Source organism: Botryllus schlosseri, chromosome 3 (assembly GCF_051294905.1).
Source record: "Botryllus schlosseri isolate E-star chromosome 3, Bs_hap1, whole genome shotgun sequence".
NCBI lineage: Eukaryota > Metazoa > Chordata > Ascidiacea > Stolidobranchia > Styelidae > Botryllus > Botryllus schlosseri.
This window is the reverse complement of record NC_137238.1, coordinates 12,286,315-12,313,303: the sequence shown is the minus strand read 5'-3', so window position 1 is coordinate 12,313,303 and position 26,989 is coordinate 12,286,315. Positions and strand designations below refer to the sequence as shown.

General features: G+C 38.7%; 1 protein-coding gene across 3 annotated transcripts in view; it reads left to right on the top strand.

Moving 5' to 3' along the window:
- The window catches only part of LOC145434897 (sushi, von Willebrand factor type A, EGF and pentraxin domain-containing protein 1-like), a 221,150-nt gene that overhangs the window by 133,166 nt on the left and 60,995 nt on the right, over nucleotides 1-26,989 (top strand). For all 3 annotated transcript variants that reach the window (XM_080312126.1, XM_080312125.1, XM_080312124.1), the window contains exons 51-73: nucleotides 3,380-3,555; nucleotides 4,971-5,223; nucleotides 6,894-7,021; nucleotides 8,418-8,526; nucleotides 9,278-9,514; nucleotides 11,104-11,377; nucleotides 12,836-13,000; nucleotides 14,016-14,189; nucleotides 15,708-15,881; nucleotides 16,870-17,033; nucleotides 17,844-18,011; nucleotides 18,511-18,687; nucleotides 18,853-18,939; nucleotides 19,388-19,558; nucleotides 19,736-19,998; nucleotides 21,294-21,371; nucleotides 21,439-21,560; nucleotides 21,978-22,094; nucleotides 22,798-22,982; nucleotides 23,744-24,015; nucleotides 25,451-25,595; nucleotides 26,279-26,449; nucleotides 26,815-26,954. In XM_080312126.1, coding sequence (XP_080168252.1) covers nucleotides 3,380-3,555; nucleotides 4,971-5,223; nucleotides 6,894-7,021; nucleotides 8,418-8,526; nucleotides 9,278-9,514; nucleotides 11,104-11,377; nucleotides 12,836-13,000; nucleotides 14,016-14,189; nucleotides 15,708-15,881; nucleotides 16,870-17,033; nucleotides 17,844-18,011; nucleotides 18,511-18,687; nucleotides 18,853-18,939; nucleotides 19,388-19,558; nucleotides 19,736-19,998; nucleotides 21,294-21,371; nucleotides 21,439-21,560; nucleotides 21,978-22,094; nucleotides 22,798-22,982; nucleotides 23,744-24,015; nucleotides 25,451-25,595; nucleotides 26,279-26,449; nucleotides 26,815-26,954 — 3,950 coding nt within the window. The remainder of the gene's footprint in view (nucleotides 1-3,379; nucleotides 3,556-4,970; nucleotides 5,224-6,893; nucleotides 7,022-8,417; nucleotides 8,527-9,277; nucleotides 9,515-11,103; nucleotides 11,378-12,835; nucleotides 13,001-14,015; nucleotides 14,190-15,707; nucleotides 15,882-16,869; nucleotides 17,034-17,843; nucleotides 18,012-18,510; nucleotides 18,688-18,852; nucleotides 18,940-19,387; nucleotides 19,559-19,735; nucleotides 19,999-21,293; nucleotides 21,372-21,438; nucleotides 21,561-21,977; nucleotides 22,095-22,797; nucleotides 22,983-23,743; nucleotides 24,016-25,450; nucleotides 25,596-26,278; nucleotides 26,450-26,814; nucleotides 26,955-26,989) is intronic.

Below are 26,989 nucleotides of genomic sequence, written 5' to 3'. Positions count from 1 at the left end.
GGACAAGCTGTGGGATATTGGAAGTAGAGATGCCATAACAACAATAAAAAATGACATTTATCTATCACATCAAAGAAAGCTTGAAGACATTGCATTTTATGAAGATCAACGGCAATCTCGCCAGTCAATAATGTTGGGAAGAGACAAAATTCTGGCTAAAGACCTCAAAAAGAAAACAGCAGCCCTTGCAGATCAAACTGTTGAAAACGTTTCACACGACGCAAGTTGTGACTATATGTTGTTTTAGCATCATCGTCATCTTCAAAAGAGGGTGACAGTTTGAGTTCAAGTTCTGACTATGATGCTGATGTTGGACTTGGCACCTCGACCCAATCCATTAAACTGATGGCACCTAAAAATATTATGAAAAATACGCATGTTTCCCAAGCTCTGGATCGATTGCAAGTAACTGACAACGATGCAACGATGCAACGATGCTGATGGGAGCATTTATTAAGGCTTGTGGAGGAGATATAGCCATGTTCTCCCTGTCAAGATCTTAAACGAAGAGAACCAGGGAAACAAATCGCCTGGAAATATCTCAGGACATTTTGGAAAAATTTGCCGAAAATAGACCACAGCATGTTGCCATTCATTGGGATGGAAAGCTCACAGAGGATAGATTAGGAAATCGATATGAAGCTTTGTCAATTGTTCTATCTTGTCAACCTCAATACTCGGAAGGAAAACTACTTGGAATTCAGAACATACAAAATGCGGCAGGTCAGACACAAGCTGAAACTACTTTCGACATAATTAAAAAGCGGGATATACAAGATGCTGTAACAGCTTTGGTTTTTGACACCACAGCAAGCAACAGCGGCTGGAAGAAGGGTGCAGCGAAGATCCTTGAGGACCTTCTAGGAAAGAAGGTTTTTTACCATGCGTGTCGGCACCATGTGTATGAGCTAGTAGTCAAAGACGTCTGGAAATGTTTATTTGGAAAAGCAGCAACCGGACCAGAGAACACATGGTTTGCCCACCTTAAGGCGAGCTGGAGCAGTCTTGACAGAAAACAGCAATTCAAGACTCTGACTATTCCTATATGCTTTAAAGAACTAACAGCAATGACAGTTGAGAACTTCAAGCTACTACTCGCCAGAAAAGATTTCTTCACACGGGATGACTACAAACAATGTGTGACTAATGATCTTGCTCTTCTAGGTGCAGATGGAAATATACATCATCACAAACCTGGTGCAACACACCATGCAAGGTGGATGGGCACAATTCCAAAGCTGCTTCACAAAAGCTTTTAAAGCATGACTCGTATATCGTGGAGGAAACCGCTGTATATGCCTTGTTTTCGCCGAGTGAAAGCAATGAAACCCGAGAAAATATGGCAAAGACGCTCCTACAGGTAGAGCGAACTTCAAGTTTCAGGAGAGGCCCGCTCTCGTTGAATGCAACTGTACGCATCAACAAGGACACTACTTTGTCTGATTTTATTGGGCCACAGTCGTGGTACATATTTGATGTTTTTGAATGCTCTGGGGCGTGGCTAGCTCAACCGGTTGATGTTTGGCACTTATCAGATTCCTACACCAGAATGAGCTCCTACATCAGTTCTGTCAAAGTCTTTAATGATGCCGCAGAACGAGGTGTAAAGCTAAGCACAGACTATGCTGCAATCTTGACTGACAATGAACAACAAAGAGACAGGCTGCTTCAAGCTGTGGAACAGCATAGGAAGACAGTTGGAGACAGCAGGAAGTCAACTCTAATCAAAAGCCTGTAATCTGCAACTTGTGCCTGACAATGCAACACAGATCTGCAACGTACTTTTTTAATGTCTTTTGTAAATAGTGCTTTTCGCCTTCATTCAATTGTGAATAAAAAGTGTAATATGCGTTTGTTTATGGGTGAGACGTCGACCAGTCATAACAAGTACTACTGAGATGTTGACTCCTGGTGGTAAATTTTTGAGTTTCACTCACTGTCAGTAACTTTTGGAGAGGTAGCAATATGCATGCATCTAGTTTATTCGTATCTCAACTAGCGAGAGCACCTGTGCAATACATAGCACTTTCTGCAGGTAGATATTAACTTAGGCGGTTGCGATGTTGTACTATGGACTCTTGGTGACAACATTAACAAAGGCATTATATCATGTCTGTAATGCCACCAACAGAAACGACTGCACAACAGCACGCAAAAATCGTTACCAGCAGTGTTCACAAAGTCTGTCTTTCAGCCAATCATTAGCTTATTATTACCGGCTTCAACCAATCAGGATTAATGGCTTCTCTTTGCCCGCCCACTTCATCGATTCCCCGCCCACTCGCCGACGGCTACTTTCAAACGCATTTAGACAAATGTTAGCGGCTTTCCTGCGAGCTTCTTTCAAGCCCATTATTGTTTTTTAACAATAATCTAGAGAATAAGCGATGGACACGCAGAATTCCAAACATTTTCCAAATTTTGAACAACCCTACTGTGCAATTATTGGCCAGACATATTCGGATATGTCCGAGCCATGTCGAATGGGGACCGCACTACACTTTGGTGAAGTACAGCTAAATTTTACTTGCTCATTTTTACCGGTCGGGTAGCCGCTGACGAAAAACAAATCAAAGTCCGCCTGCTATGACCTTCAGTCGTATCGATGAGTTTCATGCTAGTTCATATGTTGGCTTGAAAAGGTAGCGGCCTTGTGCTGAATTCGGGTTGCCTTTTTCCTGCTTAGTAGCGATTTGGTCGAGAGGCTGTCGCGGACCAAACGAAATCGTCTCGCGGGCCTCACTTTACCAGGGGGTGTAATATCTACGGAAGGCATTGGAACAAACACCCAGCTTAAAATCTGCCAATGAAGCATGCAATTGTAAAGAACTAGTTTCTACTTAACAGCTCTACCATAAAAATCTAAAAACCTTGTGAACCCAGTATGTTTGTCTTGAGGTGTTCATGGTGTGTGTCGACTACTATGGTCATTTACACCATTGCAATTTCCTTCATATTTTTTACCGTAGCTGCCGACTTATAGCACGGCCCACTTCTAGGCTTTTATGAGACACCGCTTACACGGATGAGATGGCGAGGAGGAGCCTAGATAAACCCCAAACACGACTTCGGTCGGACTCGAACCCACAATTAATTGGTGTTGCAGCAGTGGATTAAACCACTGCGCTATCTCAACACACATTGTGAACCCAGAGTATATTCCCATACAACGCCGAAGCCAAATTCCCCCCTAAAAATTTCAAAATTCCCCCCAAGGAAGGAATTCTCCCCCGGTTGGGAACCACTGGTATATTGTATGCAAATCAATTCCAAACCCAATCAATTCAAATCAATCAATTAATATGACACAAACTTGAATTCGATGACACAAAACTCTGTTATATTACTCTCAATCACAGTTAAAGTATGCTCAATTCAGGTATCCCTCCGGAATGTTCTCGTGTTTCGTGTGGCAAAGCTCCAGTCGTGGAGCATGCCTTTTCCGTTCTGCAGCCGTACGGACCAGGCGCAAGTGGCGGCAATCTACTATACCGGGACCAAGTGATGTATTACTGTGATACAGGCTTCAGCGAGATTGGAAATATTATGGTTGAGGTGCGAATCCTACGATAGCATATTCCGAGTCACCGTCACATATAAATTTTCATAATTTGAGTTGACTAGTTTCAGTCGATGTTTTTGTTACCCGATGTCAACATTCCTTGTCACCGAAATTCATTTGATGATTTAGTATTATCGTTTTGATAGTTTCTTCTCCTTACACCCACCTAATAGTAACCAAATCAAGATATCTGTTGCCCACTCAGAACCTATCACTTGTAATGCAGTGCCACAACATGTCATTGAATGGCCGTATGATAGATTTAATCAAAATTTCCTTCATTGCCTCTTTCCGTGATTGTAACAGTGTTAGCCTACATAGCTAGACTTGGACAGCTAGAGAATTTTCAGCTTTTCCCAATCAGATCAGAATTAGAATTAGAGCATAAGAACACTTCACAAATTAAATTAAAATTTGAATTAGAAAATATAGACATTTCACGAATTAGATTAAAATTGGATTTCTGGTAGTTTGCTCTAATTTAGTGAAATTAGATAACTAGAATTATCTAGTTGCTCAAGTCAGTACATGGCCCCTTGATTCCATGCATTGGATGTTACCAGGTGCTAACTTGGCTAAGCAGTAAGCAATTGATCATCAGGTACCATGGATACGCTACAGTTCCCGCCAGTAAGATCAATAGTCAATAAAAACAGGCAATATCTCCGTCGCATCACCGTAACCTAATCCAGTTTGAGAATTAAGCCCGTATGGTTAACTACAATAGTAATTCCCAGCTTGATATTAATCTATGACATCTCGGTGTGGTTTGCTCCATCAAACTTTGTACTTCAGTAATTTCCAAACCTATCGAATTCTCGAAATATTGAGCTAGGTTGCATCAAGCCATATACTGTGCTCTTTTTCTTCTATTTTTAAATCATCATAATTAATTGGTACAAGAGTGCTTACAATCTCTTCATTCCCGGTTGGAAGTTCGCAACGATCATCGCTGGTATCCGTCTGTACTGTATACAGTTAGACGCAAATTAACATTACTGTGTATGTGTTTTCGTTTTTTTTACATACTCAATTTGTTTGTTAATTTTCGGATTGACAAATCAATTAAATCCCTCATTCTCTCTCTTCGTGTACTGCTGATATTTCTGGCATGTTCTGAAATTTTGTTCTTAATTGCCTAATTTTGATGAAATTGATAGCATTACGTGTATTCCATTATCAATATGTAGCTCAGAGGTTGTAGTACCTTACCCAGCCATTGACAAGCAAAATTTATTCTAATGCCGGTCCCTAATCCGTCAAAATGACAAGAAAGGAGTCGGGTGCAAAAACTGTAATCAGGATCACTGATCTGCTGTGACTTCCTCAAAAGAATGACAAATATGAAGACTTTAAGTTGAGTATCATCTATGAGTATTATCTACAATCTCTGCTTTTGAATTTACAGTGTACCGCCTCAGAAGAGTTCACAACCGCCCCAGTCTGCGAGCCAAACTCTTGCGGTTCTCCGCCGCAAGTCGCGTACGCAACTTACGAAACGCACAATGTCTACGGAGAAAACGTGTACCAGAGCAGATTGACTTATACGTGCGAAAGGGATTTCAGAATGACCGGGAATCCTGTGCGAGTATGTGACGAATACGGATATTGGACCACAGAAGACCCGCCCGTGTGTGAGCCGATCACTTGTGCAGAACCAGGTTCGAAGGCAATACTTTTCAGTTTTTTGATTCTCAGACAAAGTATTATTTTGAGCGATATTTATCTCTTTATCTTCATTCCTATTATTATTATATGGCTCCAATTCTCATATTACTCTACTTATACACAGATACATGCACATATTCGCACCAATATTTACTCATTTATGCACTAGTATTTTGTAGTGGTATTTTCTCTTTATCTCTTCTTCCCTTCAATATTCCTTACCAAACATGTTTCCTTGGCCCACATTTTGATATTACTCTATTAATAAATCGATAACGTACAGTTTCATTTGTTGCCACAATATTTATTTATTCATTTACTAGCATACCACCATGGAATTGAACTTACTTCATGTCTCTACACTTCTAATTAAAATAATTTGAACTGGTGATTCCAAAAACTTTTAGCAGGCACCGCCGATACAAAGACGTTGTCTAAATTGGGTGGCCTAATCTCTCTCTCTGTATATATAGAGAGATCAGATAGTATTTTTCGCCTGCACCATCGGGATACTTTGACGACGGATATGCCGTACGACCGTAAGGTCACCTAGTCTGCAGCCCTGCTTTTTCTCCTCCATTCTATCCGTGGATGCTGAGCGCCTAGCAGGATAGCTACGGTTGCCAGTTTTCGAGTCTTCGGTCCGAGGATCGAACCCACGACCTAGCGATCAAGACGCCATACGCATCACCGCTACACTTTCTGGCCCATTTATAAGTCGTTTCATTCTATATCTATTTATATTTGCTGTAATTCGTAATTGATTCTCGACAAACAAACTTATCGTTCACTGTCTCTCACATAAAATAACAGCATTGGAATGACTAAAGGCAAAGGAATGGAAATAGGATGCATGTATCTCACAAAAGTTGGAAGTAATTAACGAATATAGTAGTCTAGCCAAGTGGTTTCTAAACTATTTTCTGTAGTAATCAACTAGCTTTTACCGATATGATTTACTCAAATAGTATGGTGTGTATACTTTCTACTTTGAAACCCTAATATTGTCAAGTGAAGTGTCGTTTTGGTATGCACTTTACCTTGATGTAGCTACGAAGTTTAAAGTATTCACAAATAACAATTGGTGTAATGTTAAGATAATTTCCCAGATTGGATCTTTACGCTTCTCATAGGCTAAGATGAGTCGAACATTCTATCGCTTTTACATCAACATCCAAGAATTTATAATGAACTTATGAGAAACCAAACATACCATATTTAAATATTATACATAAGTATAATCCTTTGTACGCTTTCACCCCCGATTGCCCCCCCCCCCCGTGTTTTTTTCAGCAACCATGATATGATCTGACCGACATTGGAGATTCACTGTTCTATTCCAATAGCAAAACCCTAAACTGTTCTATAATATTCACCAAACCTCTATTTGATCTCAATGGTGAATGTTTGACTTTGCAGTATTTTCACCTTATTTCTAGCTCCGTCTGTACATGATTATAGTAAATATATCCATCTTTATACTAGGTATCGGAAAATGTGATATGACTTTTTGACAATCTAACGTCAGCTTCGTGAATTGTGTTTCGGTCATAAAAATTGCATAATCGATATGATTGTTATGGTAATATTTCCTATATTTAAAGTTGAAACCAATCCACTCTCTCTGCCTCTTTTTATCGTAATCCTTAAATCCAATTCGCAGAGTATGTCAAAAACTCGTTTCAATTTGTGTCTTCCACCGCAAGTGATGTGCAACATCCTGAACTCTACAAATCTGGCAAATACCAGCCAAGAGCAGCCGCCGTCACTGCCTGCGATAAAGGATATCAGGTGTGCGATTCATCGATTGGTTTTACTTGTAGTGAACATCATGAATTTGCTTTGTTGGTATAAAGAAAAAAAAGTAAGTGAAGACTTGTGCGGCTAGGATTTTCCCCTTGCTATATTCAGTGAAGCTTGTGCCGAATGGGAATTGCTAGAATTGTTCTTAGTATATTCGTGGCGTCACATTTTGGAAAATGTATTCAATCAATTGCCCAGCTTGACCGACAAGATGACACAAGCAATACGTCATATTCCGACCAAGTCCTGGAAAATTGACACCAACGCACTATTTTCACGACTGCCTTTAAAGAGTAGGATTTTGCTATGGCTGTTAAGAGTGCGCGGTAACATAAAATCATAGAGCTGGCGAGATAGCGTAGTGGTATAGCCCACTACTGCAACACCAATGGGTTGTGGGATCGAGTCCGACCGAGGTCGCCTCCTGAATTCCTACGTAAGTGTTTGAGGTTTACCTAGGCTCCTCGTCGCCATCTCATCCGTGTAAGCGGTGTCTTATAAAAAGCCAAGAAGGGGACCGTGCCTAAAGTTGGCCGATACGGAATCCATAAAAAATATCGGCCTGGTGTCTATGCCCAATTATCATAGTAGTCGACAAGCACCATGATTACCACAAACAACGTCAGCATGAAATCTTTAATTACTCACAAATACAGTAATTGAAATGGATTAGCGTACTATCGACTCATAACCTCACCGACAAAACCACTATGATTACGAACGTGTCAATTTATCAACATTTTTCATACAATGTTCTTTCCCATTTTGTACTAGTTGCTGATCAATCCAACACATTTTGGTCTGGTTCAATATGGATATACAATTCAATTATATAATGAAGTTATTTACCGCCAAGAGTCTCGTTGAACTATTATTGTCTAGCAAGTCGAATCGAAGTCCATGGGACTTGCCTGCAATGACCGGAGCTGGTCAAATAATTAAACAATGTTAATGAGGAAGAAATTTGAAATAATGCCATGAATTTCTACCGAATACAAAGTAGAGAGTGGAAGTCCGAAAGTATTCAAGCAATTAGTTTCAAAACGTAGATTTGGCTTGAAGTTCGAAGACAGTTGCAGCCAAATCTCCAAGTTGCATCTTTGCAATCAACGCAAAATGGCTAATGGCAATACAAATTGGCTCATCAAGAGGAAAGATATTCAGTTACAGTGATACAGGGGCTATTTGTCTCCATTGCTATCACAGTTTCACTCATAAAAGAGATGTACACTTGCCAAAACTATGTTATACTTTTACAAAATTGGAAATTAAAAAAGTGAGCAGTTTTACCTAAACAATGGAAGCAGTATGTAAACAAGTACTGTGAAAAAGTATGCATTGTACATTCATTAACGATTTTTGGCCTATTTCCTTCCCTTTGCAGATTTTCAGTGCTCCGCAAACCAAGTCTGCCGCAAGTTTAACTGACGGAACGAACACTGCTGTTGCATCTGATGAAGAGATGGCGAGAAATGTCAGCGCAGTATTAGTTGGTGAGCAATTCTCATCCAATTCATTCTTGTTTTTCACCCATTTGACGTCACAACTAATTCATTCATTCATTCTCACACATCAAAGGAATAATGAGCTCATTCAAACTTCCATTTACCCACAAATCTGAAATGGTGTATTTCAATGTCCCACATATAATGATATTGCACACCTCAGAGCTATATTTTTTCTTGGTATAATGCAATGTCCTAAATACTGATAACATTGCGTACCTTTGAGATATACATAATCCTTCCAACTGAATGCCACTTGGCTGGTTCGATTACGGTCGGTTTTCTTCAAGATAAGGTCAGCCGGTTGTTCACAATAAGGTTAGTCATGTTTACAACAGGGTTGGTCTGGTGTTTAAAATAAGGTCTGTCATTATATTCACAATAATGTCAGTCTCATTACCAACATGCCCTAGACACGATGTCCGAGTTACGACAGAAGTCGAATACACCACAGACATGATATCGAACACCACAGACTCGATTTCTGAGATGCAAGCACTCCGAGAACACCCCAGACATAATGTTTGAACACGTTTCAGACACGATTTCTCTTAGACTAAACTCTTAGACGTATTAATTTAAAAAAAAACGTCTCGCACCACATGACACGAATTATTACAATTAATGCTCATTTCGGATTCAATCACTCCATTGATTGTGCTCAACCGTAGTTACCAGCCTTCTTGACACAAGTATAGTTCTGTGATATACCAGTTCCAAATCCACACCCTAATTTCAGCTTCCATGGATTCCGAAAAGCAGGACAGAATCAGGAAAGTCCTTTCCAAATATCTGCAGCATTCTCCAGAAGCGTCAGCGTTGGTGTTCAAAAGTGACGGGGTGGTGGAACCTGCTCCTGACACCCTCCATTTAAGACAGTGTTCGGAAACTGTGGGGTGGCTCAAGTCGGCTCCAAAATGCGTGCCAATGGTTTGTCCTACACCGTTCGAAATCGAGAATGGACATTTGGTGAACGGTAAGATATCAGCTGTACGTGCAACTGCATGTTTGTCTTTTATATCTTGAAATACCCAATCCTTGTTACTACATGGCAACCAAGTATAAATAAAAACAGTCGTCAATTATACGATTGCAAATACATTATTGGTTCGTATCAATTTTAAGTTTCGATATTTCAGTATTTCACACAGAACTCGCATAAAGTGCGTTTACTTTTAAGAGGTCCTCGCGTCGGTTTTGGGACGGTTTTTTGGTACTAGTATAATAATAGTGCGACATCATTGAGTCCACAATATTTACTTTTGATTTTTTCACTTAGAAAGTAGCATTTGGTAAGATTTGTGTCTCCTTCGTAGGTTAAATTGTACTAATGACCATTGAATGAAGCCCTTGGAAGCCAATACAGAGAATAATTCCGAAAATTGCATTGATTTGAAGTGTCCTTTGTTATTCATCTTCTTTTGCTAAGAACAATTTTGACGTTGTAAATGCTTTTGCCACCTAATAATGCTCAAGATATTGCTCTTCAAACCAATACTCCCTCTAATTTTTCACGAGTCTGCGGGGACTCACAAACTCAGTGTGCGGTTCCTTGGACAACAGTGCGTAACGACTAAAAAATTACCAACTTTTCTCGTTTTGTGTTGTTAAAAAAAAGTCATCACTCCGGGTTCGACTTTCTTGTGCTCAGCTTAGATTTAAGGTGCGCAGAGACCGTGTCAGCACTGCGCAATTGCGCACGCGCGCAGCTTAGAGGGAAAAGTACTTCAAACCCTTCATGTCCTAATTCTTATTGGAGTAGTTTTTCCATGTTTTTTTAAAATCACCACTTAAAAATCGCCACTCCTACTATCAACTGAGTAGAAATGGGATTCTGAATTGAGCAAGTGTCAAATTTTGTTGAACAGTGACCGCAACGAAACTGGTGCTAAAATTTGGCAATTTCTGGAGTCCTTATATCTTGTATGATGTGAGCACCAATTTTTGAGTATCGATTTTTTGGTCTGGTCCACTAACAATAGTTATGGTCAGTAACGAAGTAGGCCTACTTCCTCATTTTAAGAGTGTTGCAGTGAGATCTACTACTATTATTTTAGACCACTTCTAGTTCTAGTTATCAGTTTTCAATTTTTGGCAATAATAGCGGAATGGTGGAGCATCAGGCTTTTTGATCGGTAGATCGTGTGGGTTCGATCCCCGGCCGGGCCAGACCAGAGACCTGATTAGTAGCACTGGTATCCATGAATTCCCCGCTTGGCAATCAACACTATCGGGATAGCATGGACAGGTGGTGCAAGAATTAGAAATCCTTACAACGCTATATCTGCACATATGTTGTCCAGCGGCATATGCCCATCGTTAACTCAACGTATGCATATGCACAGATCGTGTGTATGTATATCATGAGTCGAAGTAAAGGCCACAAAATTATGAAGTACAAAAATCCACTACGTCATATTCCTATTAAAAAGGATACTCGCTACTTCTGCTTGAATTCGACTTGACATTGATACAGAATTTCTATTTGTTCACGAGCACTAACGATGTTCAGTATGATCGCCTCTGACTAACGGATTGACAGGATACAGTATCGTATCCTTTCAGCCGCCATGAAAACTCATCGTTCAACCTTTCAAAGTGGAGTCGATTATACATGTGACGGAGGATACAGATTCGCAGACGCAAGCACATCTGCTGAGACCAGGCTATCCACCTGCGGATGGAGTGATGATCTGTGGAACGTGTACCTAACTCCCGTACCTAAGTGTGTGCCGCTGCCTTGTCCCGCCCCGGCCAATATTGATCATGGATCGCACTCAATACCGAGTGGGGACTCATTCGTTTTTAAAGACACTGTGTCATATACTTGCGATAACGGGTAAGTCTATTTCAATGTTGTCGTTATGTGGTCTTTGATAAGGATCACTTTCAATCTTCAGGAATACTCTAGTAGGTTTTGACAACCAGTACTTGGAGGTGGTTAGTAATGAAGTTCTGAAGTAGAGTTTGCATACTTGCACTAATTACAGGATTGGGTAGGTCTCTGGATTACATCTACTTCCACTTAAAATATTGTAAAAAATCACACAAATCCAACGTATAACATTACTTATTTATCAATACACAAAAATCTACTATATATATACCCTTTGGTACTTTTATGTTCTTCTGAATTTTGCCTACTTGCACTACTTATACTCAAGGGGTTATGTTTTTTATATATTTCTAATTCTGCTGAACATTTCCAAGGTAAAACTACATACTCTTTATACGGATACGTCTACTTTGTGCATGTCGGTTATGTAGGCTATGTCGGCTACGCCGCAGCTACGTGGGTAAGAAATCACCTCTTCGGAGCATACCAATGTGCAGAGCGCACGACTGCTATATCTCTGTAATAAGACTTTATAGCAATTTGCGAACTGATATGATGGACGTCATAAAAATGACACGAAAATCTCGAAAATCCGCCAACTAAAAAATATGATCCAATATGATCTGAAGATGTATGCGAAGGTAGGATTTTGTAGCTTGCGGCAATAAATATGTTTTGTTAGTCTTTATGGCATTGCATTATTCTTGTAGTGGTTAATACGAACGGTCTGGGGCAATTTGAAGGCTATCGTGTATTTTGTGGATCTTTCATTGTAACACCACTAATATACTGAACTAAACTTTGTTCGTCATAATGAGAGTGTTTCTAAGTGGAATTCAAAATCAGGTTCTTATCTTGAGCCCGCCTAGTAAATACTTAGTAGTAACTGTACATGTACACAGCACATAGTCGACAAAGCTGCGACGTGACCCCTGTAGTCGACAGAGCCAGCATGCACAAAGTAGGCAAACTAGAAGCTAGGTTTTGGATATGATTGCCTTACTTTTAGAATTGATATTCTCATGAAAACCGGGCGAAAAAGCCCCTGTATCACGGTATTGTAATATATATTTCAACATCACCTATTTGTAAGGTTATGGGTCAATTTGAGTTAGTCATGAAGATGCGTCCTGTAGTTCCGAAAGAGGCCACCTAAGATAAATTGAAATATGATACCAATGAACCGAATCACTTGGGTAATTTTAAAAACTTCACTTTTTACTTTCAATTGAAGTAGTTTTGACATATCTTGGGAATTTATACTTCCATTTGTAATTTGCGGAAATTCGTATCGTTATTTGTAATTCTAAAATGGCTCACTACTTTGACAACCTCTGGTGATATTTAATGGTTTTTGATCATATGCTGTGTGTTTTGCGTGTTTTCTACGTTTATTTCTATCTACCTGATATCAGACTACAGAAATAAAGCAGCAGATCTTACTTTTCCTCTTATTGTCAGATACGAAATGACGTCGGGAAGTTCTACTTTGTCTTGCGAGTCATCGCAAACTTGGAGTGTGGATCCACCAGTTTGTTCGCCAGTACAATGTCCGGAACCGGTAGCTCCTGAAAATGGAAGAGTGGAAGGATCGAAATGGTTTTACGAGTCTACGGTCGTGTTCAAGTATGTTTGATTTCATTCATTGCGTATGACAATCAGAGATGGTCATAAACTAGGCCCTAGGATTACCGTATTTTGGAAATCTGAAAAGAGAACACTTTTTCAAAATTTGCAGACTTGTAATACTGGAGTAAAAGAAATGGGTAATTTTTCCCGACTTTGTGGTTGGTTGACTTAAAAAAAAAGGCCAACCTTCAGGCTTAACTCCGAAAATACCCACTAGAACGTTACTTTAGTACTGATTTCCTATGTCTCAGTCGAATCTGAATCGATATTTGACCAAACGTCTCAAAAAAAAAAACGGCAAATTCTCAGAAGAGAGGACATTAGGGTCCTCCAAGGGCACTCTCAAAAAAGACAAAAATGAGGACCAATCTTCTTAAAAGAGGAAGTATGGTAACGCTATCATAAACAAAGTACTTCTACTTTTTCCAGAGTACACAGGCAGGTTTTACCTTCTTAGAGCTTTTACTTAATTGGTTGCGTTTGTTTCTAATCGGCAGTTTTTAAGGCCGATTACTTTAATACTATCACTTTTAACTTACAAGCAATTCTACTAATCCCGTCCACTCTCAATTTTCTATGGCACAAAGCGGTTTTAGGGCATGTTTGCATCAACTTTACGTGTGAAATTGTCACGCAGCCAGGCGAAGTAGACCTTGTATCACAGTAAATGAATTTGTTTTCGAAAATTTAACTTATTCGAATTGTCATTTGTCACTTCACGTCAATTGCGAAGAATATAGCTATAAGAATGAGACTTCTTGAGACTCTTGACCGGAGAACTTCGGATACCTTGATTTTGCACTTCCACTTGAAGACATTTTGGCATGAATTGTAAATTTCCGCTCATACTTGAGTAGAAATTAATGACATTACTTTTACGCTAGTACTGTTGATGACTGCTTTTAACCACCTTCAATAAGAATACGGCAGGCAAGGATTGAAAACGACCAGTAAAATCCATGCTAGATGCGCCAAAATTGCACTTTCTCAAACTATTGGCGTACTTGCGCAGGTGCAACAAAGGATACGACTTAATCGGGGCGGAAAACGTCACGTGTCAAGCAGATCGCACCTGGTCAGCACCGAACCCGTCATGCGATCCAGTGCCATGCGGACCGCCACCTGTAGTGGATAATGCGCAAGTGTCCGTCACGTCGCAGGTGTACTCTGGATGTGCCCGTTACACGTTAGTATACTATAGTTGCATGTTTTTGCTGATAGCTACAACAACCTGTTGTTGTTCAACGTTTCACTCGAGTAGGTTACACCCAGACATGGGGTAATCGTGATTAGTAATCGTAATCGATTACATTCGAAAGAATTATGGAGTAATCGTAATCGATTGTTTACATATCTAATCGATTTCTTTCTGAAAGAACAATCACTTTTCATTTCTACTAGGACTATGGCATAAACCCAACATTCGTGAACACATAAGAGTTCGATATTATCACGTTATTCGTAGCAGACAGATTCCGTGCTGACGGGAGAGACCGATCACACTTTCATTTGGGTGCCTCGTAGTCGACTTTTACCAAAATTCGCCCACCAAACATGTGCGATTGTGCGTACAGAAGAAGTTTGCGTACCATCTAAAAATGGTACATTGAGCTTAAGCGCTCTCTCCGCCCCGATTATTCGACATTTTATGCCGTTGACGTGATATTTTGTGATACGATTGTTGATATACTGTAATGTGTAATGTTCTTTCCAATTCTCTACTAGTTGCTGATAATTACCCCTGACGAGTGTCAGCCGAGAATATTCGGCTCATTCCTAAATGAATATACTATTCAATAATATATCGATTCAATTCTAAATGAATATACTATTCAATTCTATACAGAAGTTTTGTACCTCCAGGAAGCTCTTCGATTTTTTGCGAAAAATTACTGTGTGACGTCAGTTTAGAAATAATTGCCCACCCGCACCAATTCATTTTATTCATGATATTGCCAGTAACATAACATAAAAAAACAGTCGATCTGTGTCTGCACTGGGGTTTTTCAAAAATCTTTTTTTTTAAATTTTCGTGGCTATTTGATAAAATAGTTAAATTTACTAAACAATCGTTGCACACCAAATTGGGCTTAGTTCCCACTAATAGATGTGAAGCAATAGGAGTTTGAAAATTTTGAATTAATGATGAAAAATGTAGAATTTTTTTTTCTTTTAGTTTTACTTGTTTACCCCCATGAAATTGTTTTGTTGTCTACAAAAACAATGCAAAGCAAATTTGACGCAATTCCTGCCTGTAGAAGCAAAGTTATTTGAATTTTTTAATTATAAATCTGAATACCCACCGTCAATGCTATATTTTCAAATTTGAAATTTTCAACTGCAATAACTTCGCTTCTACTAATAGGAATTGAGCCAAAATTGTTATGCATCGTTCTTTTAGTCAACTTAACAATTTCCATGAATTGACAGTGAAATTTATTTAAAAAAATCATATGTTTATATAAATTCCCAATATTCAAATTCCTATGGCTTCACATCAAGTAGTTGGAATTGAACCCAATTTAGTGCGTTACATTTTTTCGAGCCAACCTAACATAATTATCAAATAACCGAAAAGGATTTAAAAATTATTTTTGAAGAACACTATTCTAGACATAATGTTGAAGACAACAATGATAAATGCAAATATTGCATTGACTCTAGCAGTGTTTCAATATCCCACACCGCTTCGTGTATCGTTCAGATGTGACTACGGATATCACCTGAGCGGATACTCAGAGTTGAGATGTACGGCGTCAAGAAAATGGAAGAAAAAGCCGCCGATATGTGAATTGACTAAATGCGCAACGCCTTCACTCGGAGAACATGTCGTCTACAGTGATACCTCGGTCACAAGTCCGTTTCTTGCGAATGGCAGGTAGATTTTGAGATATATTTTGACAGACTGACTTTGCCGTTACTATGTGATCCAACGTGCGTTTTCGACATCATCACTTTCCTATCCTTTTTGATACTCAAGTTTACGCTAGGCCAATCACATCGATCACAATGATTCTAATGAATATGTTCTCCATTTCATTACTATATATGTAGTACAAGGTGAAGGTCTGATCATGGACTTCCCCAAGTGCTACGACTTTCTCTTTTGATTTGAAACGGTATTTCCCCGTTATTTTCGAATCAAAACAAATCTATAATGAACTACTATAACGATTGTGATATTTCGTCAGTACCAGCGTAATCCTGTCGAAACCTGTTTGGCAATGTTTCGTCATCTTTGTAACGAACCAAACATTGAAATTCCTCATTCTAAACTGAAGCAAAGTAACATGTTGCTCGTCATGAAACTCGTATAAATATCCGCATAATCTGGCTGCTATTCATATAGAATTACGTAGCTTTCGTGTTCTATTTACCCACAGTCAAATCTCTACATGACATCTGTAATTGTTGAATGCAGGGTGTGATCAGACCAGTTGGACCTACCTATCATCATATTGATGACTCCCTGTCCTACACCTACAGATTTTTTGTTTTTTTATTTTCATACAATAACGTGATTTTCTTAGCAGTTGGACAAATCAATAAATCGCTCTCTCTTGGTAAATGATCTTTCAGATTGGCTTACGGAATATTCATACCTTTATATTTCATTTCATCATAAACTAAATACAATTTAAAAGCTTTAAAAGCTCATTATGTATTCGTATAGCATTTTCGAGTTGACAGGGGAAACCTGAACAATGTTGTACTTCCCGCTATTATGAAAGGTTTAAATTATTTCACAAGTTTACTTTCAAGTGTTTGAGGTGGCCGCAATGGTTAGTGGTACTGGTCTACTCTAATTAAAAGCCCATATTTGCCTGCTAATTTCATTCATAACTTGATCTGTTACTTTGTTTCAGTTACATATATTATGACATAATAACGTACGGATGCGAGGAAGGCTATGAAACTAACGACGCTGCCTCATTATCTGCCGAATGCTACACCGAAGGCAACTCTCTGCAAGACCCATCTTGCGATGACATTCAACTTGTTGAAACGGTACCAATGGGACAGTGGTCAAGTAAGAATACCTCTTTTTACTTTCTGTAGTCAATGTCATTAGCATAAAGGATTTTTTGGAATCGTTACACATCATTGCCATTTATTTCATGTGGATATTATTATGCATACAGAGGGGGCCAAAGTAGCCTGTGTTGTTACTCAAGAAGAAGTATAAATATCACTGTAAATTGCTCCAGTTGTTACAAAAAGTAGATTTGGACTATGTTCGTATACTTTTAGCCATCAGTTAGAGGTAATATGGTCTCCCAATATTATTGGATTGGCTTATACTGACAATAGGTGTTCAGTTATCGATAATATTCGTGAACAGTGGTGTTTCTTGAAACACAAATATGCTTATTAGTCTGGTAGTACTAGTTTCTTACTCAGCTGGAGTTCAATAGGAAGTAAATGAAATTTAAATTTACACAGGATACATATTCCAATTTCTTCTACTATAGCAGTGTTTGTTAACCTTTTTTTTGACAGTTAGAAGGTTTCTTCCCCTGTTATAACCTATAGTCTAAGATTTTTTTAAACTACATAACCAGGGTTTCCACCGATGTGATCATAATCGAAGGGCAGTCAAACACTCTGAGTAGCCTAACTGTGGCATTTTGATATCGACGGAAAATAATGGCTTTATCATGCAAAATTTGGGACATCGTGGTAACAGTGTTGGCTCCAAATTATGATATTGCCCAGCCTCCTGCCTCGATTACAAATAAGGAGAAATAACCAATTTGTCAATTATCTATTAATGCAATGTCACCGGAAAAAGTGTATTGACTATATCTGTCATGATAAGATTTATGGCATATATTAATAGGAGGCCCGCCTTTATGCACTGCGAAGGACTGCGGTTCGCCTCCGCCACCTGATGAAAATGGCGTACGGATTGGGAAGGATACTACCTTCAACAGCACTGTACGTTACTCATGCAAGAATGGATATTTCACTGACGACCCAATCCTATTTACCGTATGTCTGTCAAACGGTAAGAATATACAACAGGGTTGGAGTAATAACATCTAAGAGAGCGAGAGAGAGAGAGAGAGAGAGAGAGAAAGAGATACAGAGAGAGAGAGAGAGAGAGAAAGCATATTTTATTTTGTCTACCATCAAGTAGCCTACATCAGCAATTTATCGACTTAAAATTATGATATCTCCGTGCCCGTGTCATCAGAGAGTTTGGAAATAACACACATGCACCATGCAAGCTCCATAGTGATGATAAAGCCGTAAAGTTGCGGATGTTTGGTCACTTCGGAATGAAAGCATTAGCCCATATCCATGTATCTAATACAGCAAATATGTGTGAAGAGGGATTGCAGAATCATATGTAGTGTCTGAAACTGCTTTTCTACTCTGATGATAAGCTGGCTACTGAAGGAATGATCTTTTACTTTCATATCAATACTGATATTAATTATAGTATAATATGATGTAAACCATGTTGGTATGATGATAATTATTATTGTCAATTTTACTTACAGCGTCATGGTCACGATCCGCTGCACCCGCATGCCAACCAGTGCCATGCGGTACTCCGGATACACCGAAAAATGGATATTTTAACGGCACTGTCTTCACTTACCAAGGAGATATTCAATATGGTTGCGATGACGGTCACAATCATCTCGGTGCCAAGTCTATTACATGCTTATCGAACGGTAAGAAATGTTGACTTGTTTGGATTCATCATTCTCTTAAAGCAAACATTGTCGTCTTGGAATATGTTTTGTCGTCGATGAACGATGGTACTTTCAAGTAGGCCTAACTGCTACTTTGTCTGCGTGAATGTAACCTTTGGAAAATGTTTATTTCTTCATCATTAGGAAATTGGAGTGACGTTGCTGCCATTTGTGAACCAAAGGATTGCGGAGAGCTGCCATTGATTCAGCACGGGAAGTTGGACTTTGAAGGTAAGTGGCTTGACTGTAATTGGCAGATTGCTGTAGCGGTCACATAAATGCTGCAGGTATGCAATGTTTGATCACAGGATTGTTACAGCACAGGAGATATGAGTGATGGAAAATTAATTTTTCTGAGATAACCTTTCAAGTTATTTTATGTTTTGTGGTCGAGATCACAGATTAACATCCAGAAATCACGGTTAATTTAACCTGGGACAAAGCTTCTTGACACATTTACTATACTATATTTCATATAATTGACTTTTGGCGCAGATTGCTGATCTATATATAGAAAGAGATTGAATTGGGTAACATGACCAAATCAGTTCTTTCGTCCATTAGATAGGCTTATTGATGGCTATGAAAGAATTAGAAGCAACCCCTAGATCATTGGCTATCCTTACCAGCACAATGTATAATAACCTCGAATGTCTATAGATAAAGCATCCCTTCTCAGATACAATATTTGGCGAGGAAGCCATTTACACATGCAACGACGGATACTATCTGGAAGGAAAATCATTGTTCGAATGTCGAGCTACTGGAAGATGGTCCCACCCGACGCCTCCTACATGCTTACCGAAAAGCTGTGGAGTCCTGAATTCTCCTCAGAATGGAGTTGTTAATGGTGAGTTTGTTCAGGATTGTCACCCTGCTGTTACTGACGTGTTATTGTGAAATCATGAGTGGAAACGTTTTGCTCTGTGGTGCTTTCCCTATATTAGTAAACTACTAATGCGACACATTATTGGTTGGAATTTTTCTGTTTGTGGAAACAGTACTGTGACATATGATTTTTTTCCAGCAACCGGGCACGTGTTTATGGACACAGCGGTGTTTTCCTGCAATTCTGGATACTATCTCGAAGGGCTTTCCGAAATTGAGTGTCTCGCAACTGCCTTGTGGTCCGAAGAATCACCGCATTGTAAACCTGTCGATTGCGGCGTTCCTGACAATGTTACAAATGGTCGTACATTGGTACCGGGTTCTACCACGTACAAGGGCCATCGGCAGTTCGGATGCGACACTGGATATGAAATGATTGGTGCAGCCACTATTACTTGTCAGGTAAATATAATGATACATGCAACGTTCATAATTTCCAAAATCCTAAATTTCAATCATTTTACATCCAAAATCTTCTCTTACCTATCCTTCATTTGTCGAAATTATGTTATCTAAATTCTTCATATATTGCATAGAAATATATCAATTTGACTCCATTGAAAGTTTAAAAAGTTTTCTTCGATCTCACCAGTCGGCTGCTGTCGGATTGTACGTGCATGTCGTGCATTCAGTAGTTTTACTGCGGATAAAAGATAATATTATTACTATAATTTTTGTGGAGCCACACATATCCATCATTATTACACATACCGTAATACTGTGCATTGGAGCTGGTAAAACAAAACCTTATGAAGATTTAGATGAAACACAGAATGTGGAGTTGTAAGGAAATAATGTTACTATAGTTGGAATACAAATATAAATGGAACGGAATTGATTTTATGTTTGAAAAGATATAGTAAACTAAATGATCTACCTATCTACTTACCTACTCTAACTACAAAACCAGGAATGTTATCCAACACCAAATGTCAGCTGAAGAAAAAATAAACCTCTGCTGTAGGTCGATGTTTTGACTCCTAGAATTGACAAAATAAAGTGATCTCAAATAAAGTGATCTCTAAATTGTCCTTTGAAAACATCAAAAATATATTATACTCATCATAACTACACATTCCTTGTAAACTATCGGCAATCATTGAAAGATTTCATGAATGGCCAAAGTAGCCACTGTGTTTACTCATATGGAAATATGATTGTTCAATAAAAGTTATATTAGTGTAAATTAGTTGTGGTTGTCAACGTAATCAAGCCTGTTTCTGTTGGGCCTATATATGGTAATCGCAAATCATATGCGATTCATGAAATGCTTAATCATAAGTTCACAACTGTTCCCTTCATTATGAGAATCACACATTTTCCCTATTTGTATATTTGTCGATATTTTTAAAAACCATAAAAATCAGTATACCGTAGTCCTTTGTGGAAAAATCTTACACATGAAGATAGCTATGGATTCTTCACAGAAGTATGTGAAAGATGAGAGTGCTGTATAGTAACTTCAATACTTCATTCGCCTACAGATAGATAGCAATTTGCGATGGAATCAGTACCAGAATTGAAAGCTTTTTAAATTCTTGACTAGGCCAAATCTCCTATGCATGCTCGATTATGGATTGCCGGACACTCTTTATCTTTCTTTAGTTGTCTTTTCTGCCTCCTATCTCTTTTGCATCCCCCTTCCATGCATCACTTGATCGATGATATTGCAATATTACGATATGAGATGCTTTCAGGCAAACAAAACATGGACTACGCCACCAGTTTGCGTACGAATCCGATGTCCAGTGCCTAACATCCCAGCTAACGGACTCGTAAGTATAACTCGATGAAGCTGAAAATGAGATTTCGCAATCAAATTACAAATTGAAATTTATTTAGATATCCGATGGGTTGAAAATAGAATATAGGTACGAGGATCGCGTCAGCTATTCATGCAAACAAGGCTATTTTACTAATGACGTCACAAACACCGAATGCACATCATCCAGAGTGTGGTCAAAGTAAGTTATAATCAGCTTATATGCTGTTTTTTAGTAGCTAATCTTCGATGTTACAGCTTGAGTATTAGTGTTCTATTTCGTGAGTGTGTGGCTGAATTTTTCCTTATGATCGAAATTTACATTTGTAAATCATCATCATCAGCAATACTACTATAGTGCCACCTGATGGAGAAAAAAACTTGTTTTCGATTTCTCTTCAATCGAGTCATATGGCCACATCACCTGGTTGTTATGTTTGTAGTTTTCTTGAAACTGTTCAAGTAGAATTGGAAGTATTGTAAAATATAACCACATGAGTTAGTGATACACGCAGGTAGAGCCAATATACTTGAGCACTCCACAAAAGTAGAATAACTTTGCTACTGACCTCCTCCGCCAGTATCCAAGGTGTTATTTTTTCGTATTATATCATTTCAGTCCGCCCCCTTCATGTCCTCCTGTGGACTGCGGAGAGCTACCGTCTGTTGATCAGGCAATGAAGAATGGCTTGATTACAACTTTCATGAGCGTTGTTTCCTTCACATGTCAATACGGGTATGTCGTTTCTCTTCAATTTATCTTCCTTTGGCATGTATTCCGAGTGTGAGCCGTGGTTTAATGTTGACACCATTTGGTAGTATTCTCTTTACTGATTGAGGACAATTGGCTATAGAATAGGTTTCAGATGTTGTGTGGATGTAAAGTGAGTGTCTTATTAGAGACTCTGGAGAACTAGTTGGCGATACTCTCCATCCACAGCCTAATCCTAATCTCCAATCATACTGATATAGCAGCAAACTAACGCCAATCTAAACCCCTATCCTAATCCCAAACTAAACATACTGGAAACCCATAAACGGACAACTCATTCAACCTACTTAGTTCATTTAATATTACCGATAACCTAGCCTAAGCCTTTATTATGTTGAATGACACTCGCTATTCGGAATGACTCGCTATTCTAACGTTAGCTGTTTTACGAGTCTCTGTTTTAACACTACCGGTATCTCTTTTCGCCCTAATATCTCGAACTTGATATGCCCAATGCAATCTTGGTTTTATTCGAAGGTTGAATGTTCAGAATTAGCTGTACGAAGTGTACTTGTACAATGTACATGTAGCTACAGACTAAGGTATTTTAGTTATCCTCAATGGGCATATGCAAAAATACATCAAAATATATCTATGAATCTCACAATGTTGAATTCCAATACAGGATCAGCAAAGCATTTTATCTGACAGAATAATTTTTGTCTAGATATCACATCGTAGGCAATTCTTCCTTGGAATGTCTTCACACAAAGCTGTGGAGTTCGGATGTACCGAGATGTGAGAGAAATAGCTGCGGAAGGCCATTGGACTTGAAGAATGGCTACGGCATTGGCGCCGATAATCCTTTCAAATGGCTCTACACAGAGAAAGTTCCATATCATTGCAACGAAGGTATTGCTGTTATTTGTCTGAATAGGCTAGTGTTAGTATTTGGGGACGGTAGTGATGAAATAAATCATCACCCCCATATCCATGTAGATTCCGGCGTAGGGCTGTACACCATGGGTATATATCCGTAAGCAATCAGCAAAGTCATTGACGATACTAAAGTACGACTATAACTAATTATTTTGAAGATACGCCAAAAGTATTTGAAGTAGCCTAGTTGTAGAAAATGAAAAAAACTAAAAGTTTCAAATGTAGTTCAGTTAGTCGTCCGAAAAAGTAAATTTGGACAAGGATTTACAAAGTTTATTAGTCAATGAAAATCTCAAGAGGAATTTTATTAAAACCACAGTGACTATTGCTATCATAAATATGTTACCAATAATCAGGAGTTAATCGCCCAGTTTTTTGGAGATTTCAGTAACTAAAATCTAAAATCAATATTTCCAGTGGTTTGGCCTGAAAAACTGTTGAAGTAAAAGTGGAAGTAGCCTTTAAACATGAACAACATGAATAAATAGTGCACGCATCCAAACCGATTCCAGTACTTTAAAATATTCAAGGTGCATATTTACCGACCACCTTTTCATATAACTTGGAGAAAGCAAGTCGCAACACTGATAGGCATATATAATTTGCAATTCTCTATTTCCAACTTTAAACTGACATAAGATTTTGGATTCAGGATATCCTGGCAATTCAGGATATCCTAATTTTCATAACGAACCATAATTGATTGCGTGGTATCTGGTTCTGTCACTGGTCAGGTTATCATCTTCACGGAAGCAACGAAGCCGAATGTGACGCAGACGGTGTTTGGGCTTTCAACTACAATGAAGCCGAGCCAGACTATGATGACGGGATAGCACAGCCAGTGTGTGAACGCATCGCGTGTGAGTCACCAGCTAATCTGGCCAATGGCTCATTCCCATCTAAGGAGTATTATTATGGAGATGTGGTGGATTACAAATGTAACGACGGGTATGACATCGAGAAAACGGAAGATGTTGTTTGTACCGGAACCAGTGCTAGTTCAGTGGTAAGTTCGATTAATCAACAGGCTTAACCTCAAATATTGCTTACATGGCTACATCCAGTGTAGTTATAATTTATTAACTCAAAGACATTTCCTTTGTCCCTTATCAGGAGCACCATAAGAAGCATATAAACCAGCGGTTCCTACCTTTTCGCCCCTTTCTCACAATTTCCCCGGGGTCCGATATCGCCTCATTTGCACACCAGTCAACTGAAAAATGAAGTGGCAAAGCATGATGTAACTATGTAATAATAAAATTTAAAAAAAAAACTGGCCAAAGTCAGCTGTACAGGAAGTCATAACAAAAAAATGAGAAAAAAAATCATGTCATACAATATACGCAAGACTTCACACAGACAATGAGCGGTATATAAAATTTTAAAGATTGTATAGAAGCTCCTTGAGCCGGCATAAATAGGTATCGAGCAATTTTATGATTGATGACGCTAATACAGACAAATAGAATGCAGATCTACATTCAGCAATCACACCGAACATAGAGTCATTTCATTGACTGGCACATACTGGATAGATCATTAGATGTTGACCTAGTTATGAAATGAGTGCTGTGACCTGGTTATAGGAACCATAGTCGTCCACTTCTCTATACCGACAAAGCGCTGAACGGTCGATAGCTTGATTGACTGACCTTGTTGATTTTGGCACATGCTGTTTCACCCTTGTAGAAAACAGTTTGATGGCTCTTCTGAAATTGAAATTTTTCAATTTCTTGCAAACAATTATGGTGCAATATCAACTCAGTGGAGGGTTTAAAGTTACGATGTTCCGAATGTCAGTATTGTAATAAATACTCGATAAATCAGTGAGTCAGTCGCCAGTATCAGTAATTTTATCTGCAACAGACACTCATAGTGAAATGCAGGACACGTTGAGATTTATTGAACATATTGTAAGATGTCGAACGGGATTGTATGGTCTAATAATCCAACGTCCACATTCGCCTACTGGTAATATTGCCGTGCACTGCTCTATTCTCATCTTTCAACTGTTTTTCTTTTTGAAAATGTATGTAGATAAATTAACAACCTCCATATTCGTTATCTGGATACACTTATATGTAGATCCGAAAAGACATGGTCCTACAGTGATCGCAGTAATCATTAATTTTGACAATGCCGTCAGCTTCCACTTTAGGAATAGGCTACTCCATTGAATCCTAGCAGAATGGTGTTTGAAAAAGGGGAAGTTTGTCGCTTTATGATATGGTATTTGACACATCCACATATCCACATTATTCAATGATGCCTGTTAATGTACTTGAATTCCATTACTAAACTTTCTCTGCCAGACTAAACTAAACGTGAAGTATCATTCATGACTACTGTGACCCTATTCAGAAAATTGAGTGTAGATGAATTTGTGTGTAACATATTGGATAGTGGTGGTTAAACTGATAATATCTTCATTGCAAACACAGGGTTTTTATGCCGGATCGCAATCTTCTTGCGTGCCTGTGTCGTGCGGAGAACCAAAATCTGTCAACAACAGCCAGTTGGAATTTGACAGAATCACATTCAATAACAAAGCAGTGTATACCTGTGATCCCGGTTACAATATGATAGGTAAGTTGTCATACTGTGCTGCTGTTGGGAGTGTATTCTATTTCAATATGAGACACCATCAAGACAGTGATATGGTTTATTTTTATTGGTTTGCTGCATAGATTTGCCACTTCGCGTCAGTAAGGTGAGCATTGCATCTTGCACTGACTGCAAAATGTTGGTATTTGCTGATTTAATGAACTACTTCGTGATGATCCATTATGAAAGAATTTTTGCCGGTGACTTTCAGAATGTCCGGCATCAGTAATTTAATACCACTGAAAACCTTTCATGCTAATATAAAGAACAATATTCTAAGCAGACATTGTTTGATAAACTTGATTTTACAAGCCACTGACAAATGACAAAGTAGGCATACTGTGTGTTTGTCACATGGAAGGTATATCATACCAACATGGCGCTGGGGCTTTGCGCAATTCTTAGATGCCGTGGTTGAATAAATGTGATTCGGGTTGTGAATATTGTCAGATCAGTCAACAGGGTTGATGAAATTTGCTGTTAAATTAAAAAATTAGCACAGAAAGTAAATAATGCACCTAATGACTTTGCCTGACAGTATTTTTCCATTCAACCCTAGACTTTTTATACTTCCCAGTAATGCTAACTCACATGAAGTCGAACCTTCAAATTTATATAGACTCTGCTAAAATAGTCTGTCGTCTAATAGTCCATTATAATTACAGGTGAGTCTGTAGTGAAATGTATGGCTGACAGACATTGGTCCGCCTCGCCGAAATGTGTGCCGAGAAATTGCGATGTGCCAAGTTTACCAGAATATGTGAATATGGAAGTGCGTTCAACATTGTTCCCGACAGTTCTGAATGTTGCTTGCGAAACTGGATATTTCTTGGAAGGTAAAACGCCATATATTTTTGTTCTCGCCCAATATTGCGGAGCTACCGATAAAATCTAACGCGGGGATTGAACTTGTTTTACACCTCGGCACCCTTAGAAAGTTTTGAAAAATCTATACCTGCTGCTGGACATTATTAGTTCGTTATTGCCCAATTTTGAATGATTAGTGTTAAAAGACATCCTCTGAAGTCAGCCCTGTTATGTTGCTAGTTTGATGTTTATATCTCATCCAATATCATTGACATTAATTCAAGTCTATATATTTAGATGAACTATTAAATCTGATAGGGTATTGAGTTCGTGATGTAATTGCATTTTATTTTGGTATGCCAGTATATAATTTATCCTTTTCAATATTTCCTAGGTCCATCCACTATGAGATGCACGGAAGACGGTACTTGGAGTAATATGGGCGCGTTTCAGTGCTCACCCGTTCCATGTGGACCCCCAAGGAATACAACAAACGGAACCGTCACAACTAATGGCTTTGTGTTCAAGAAATTGGTACGGAAATTACACTGTAAATTCTGAAGTGTTGC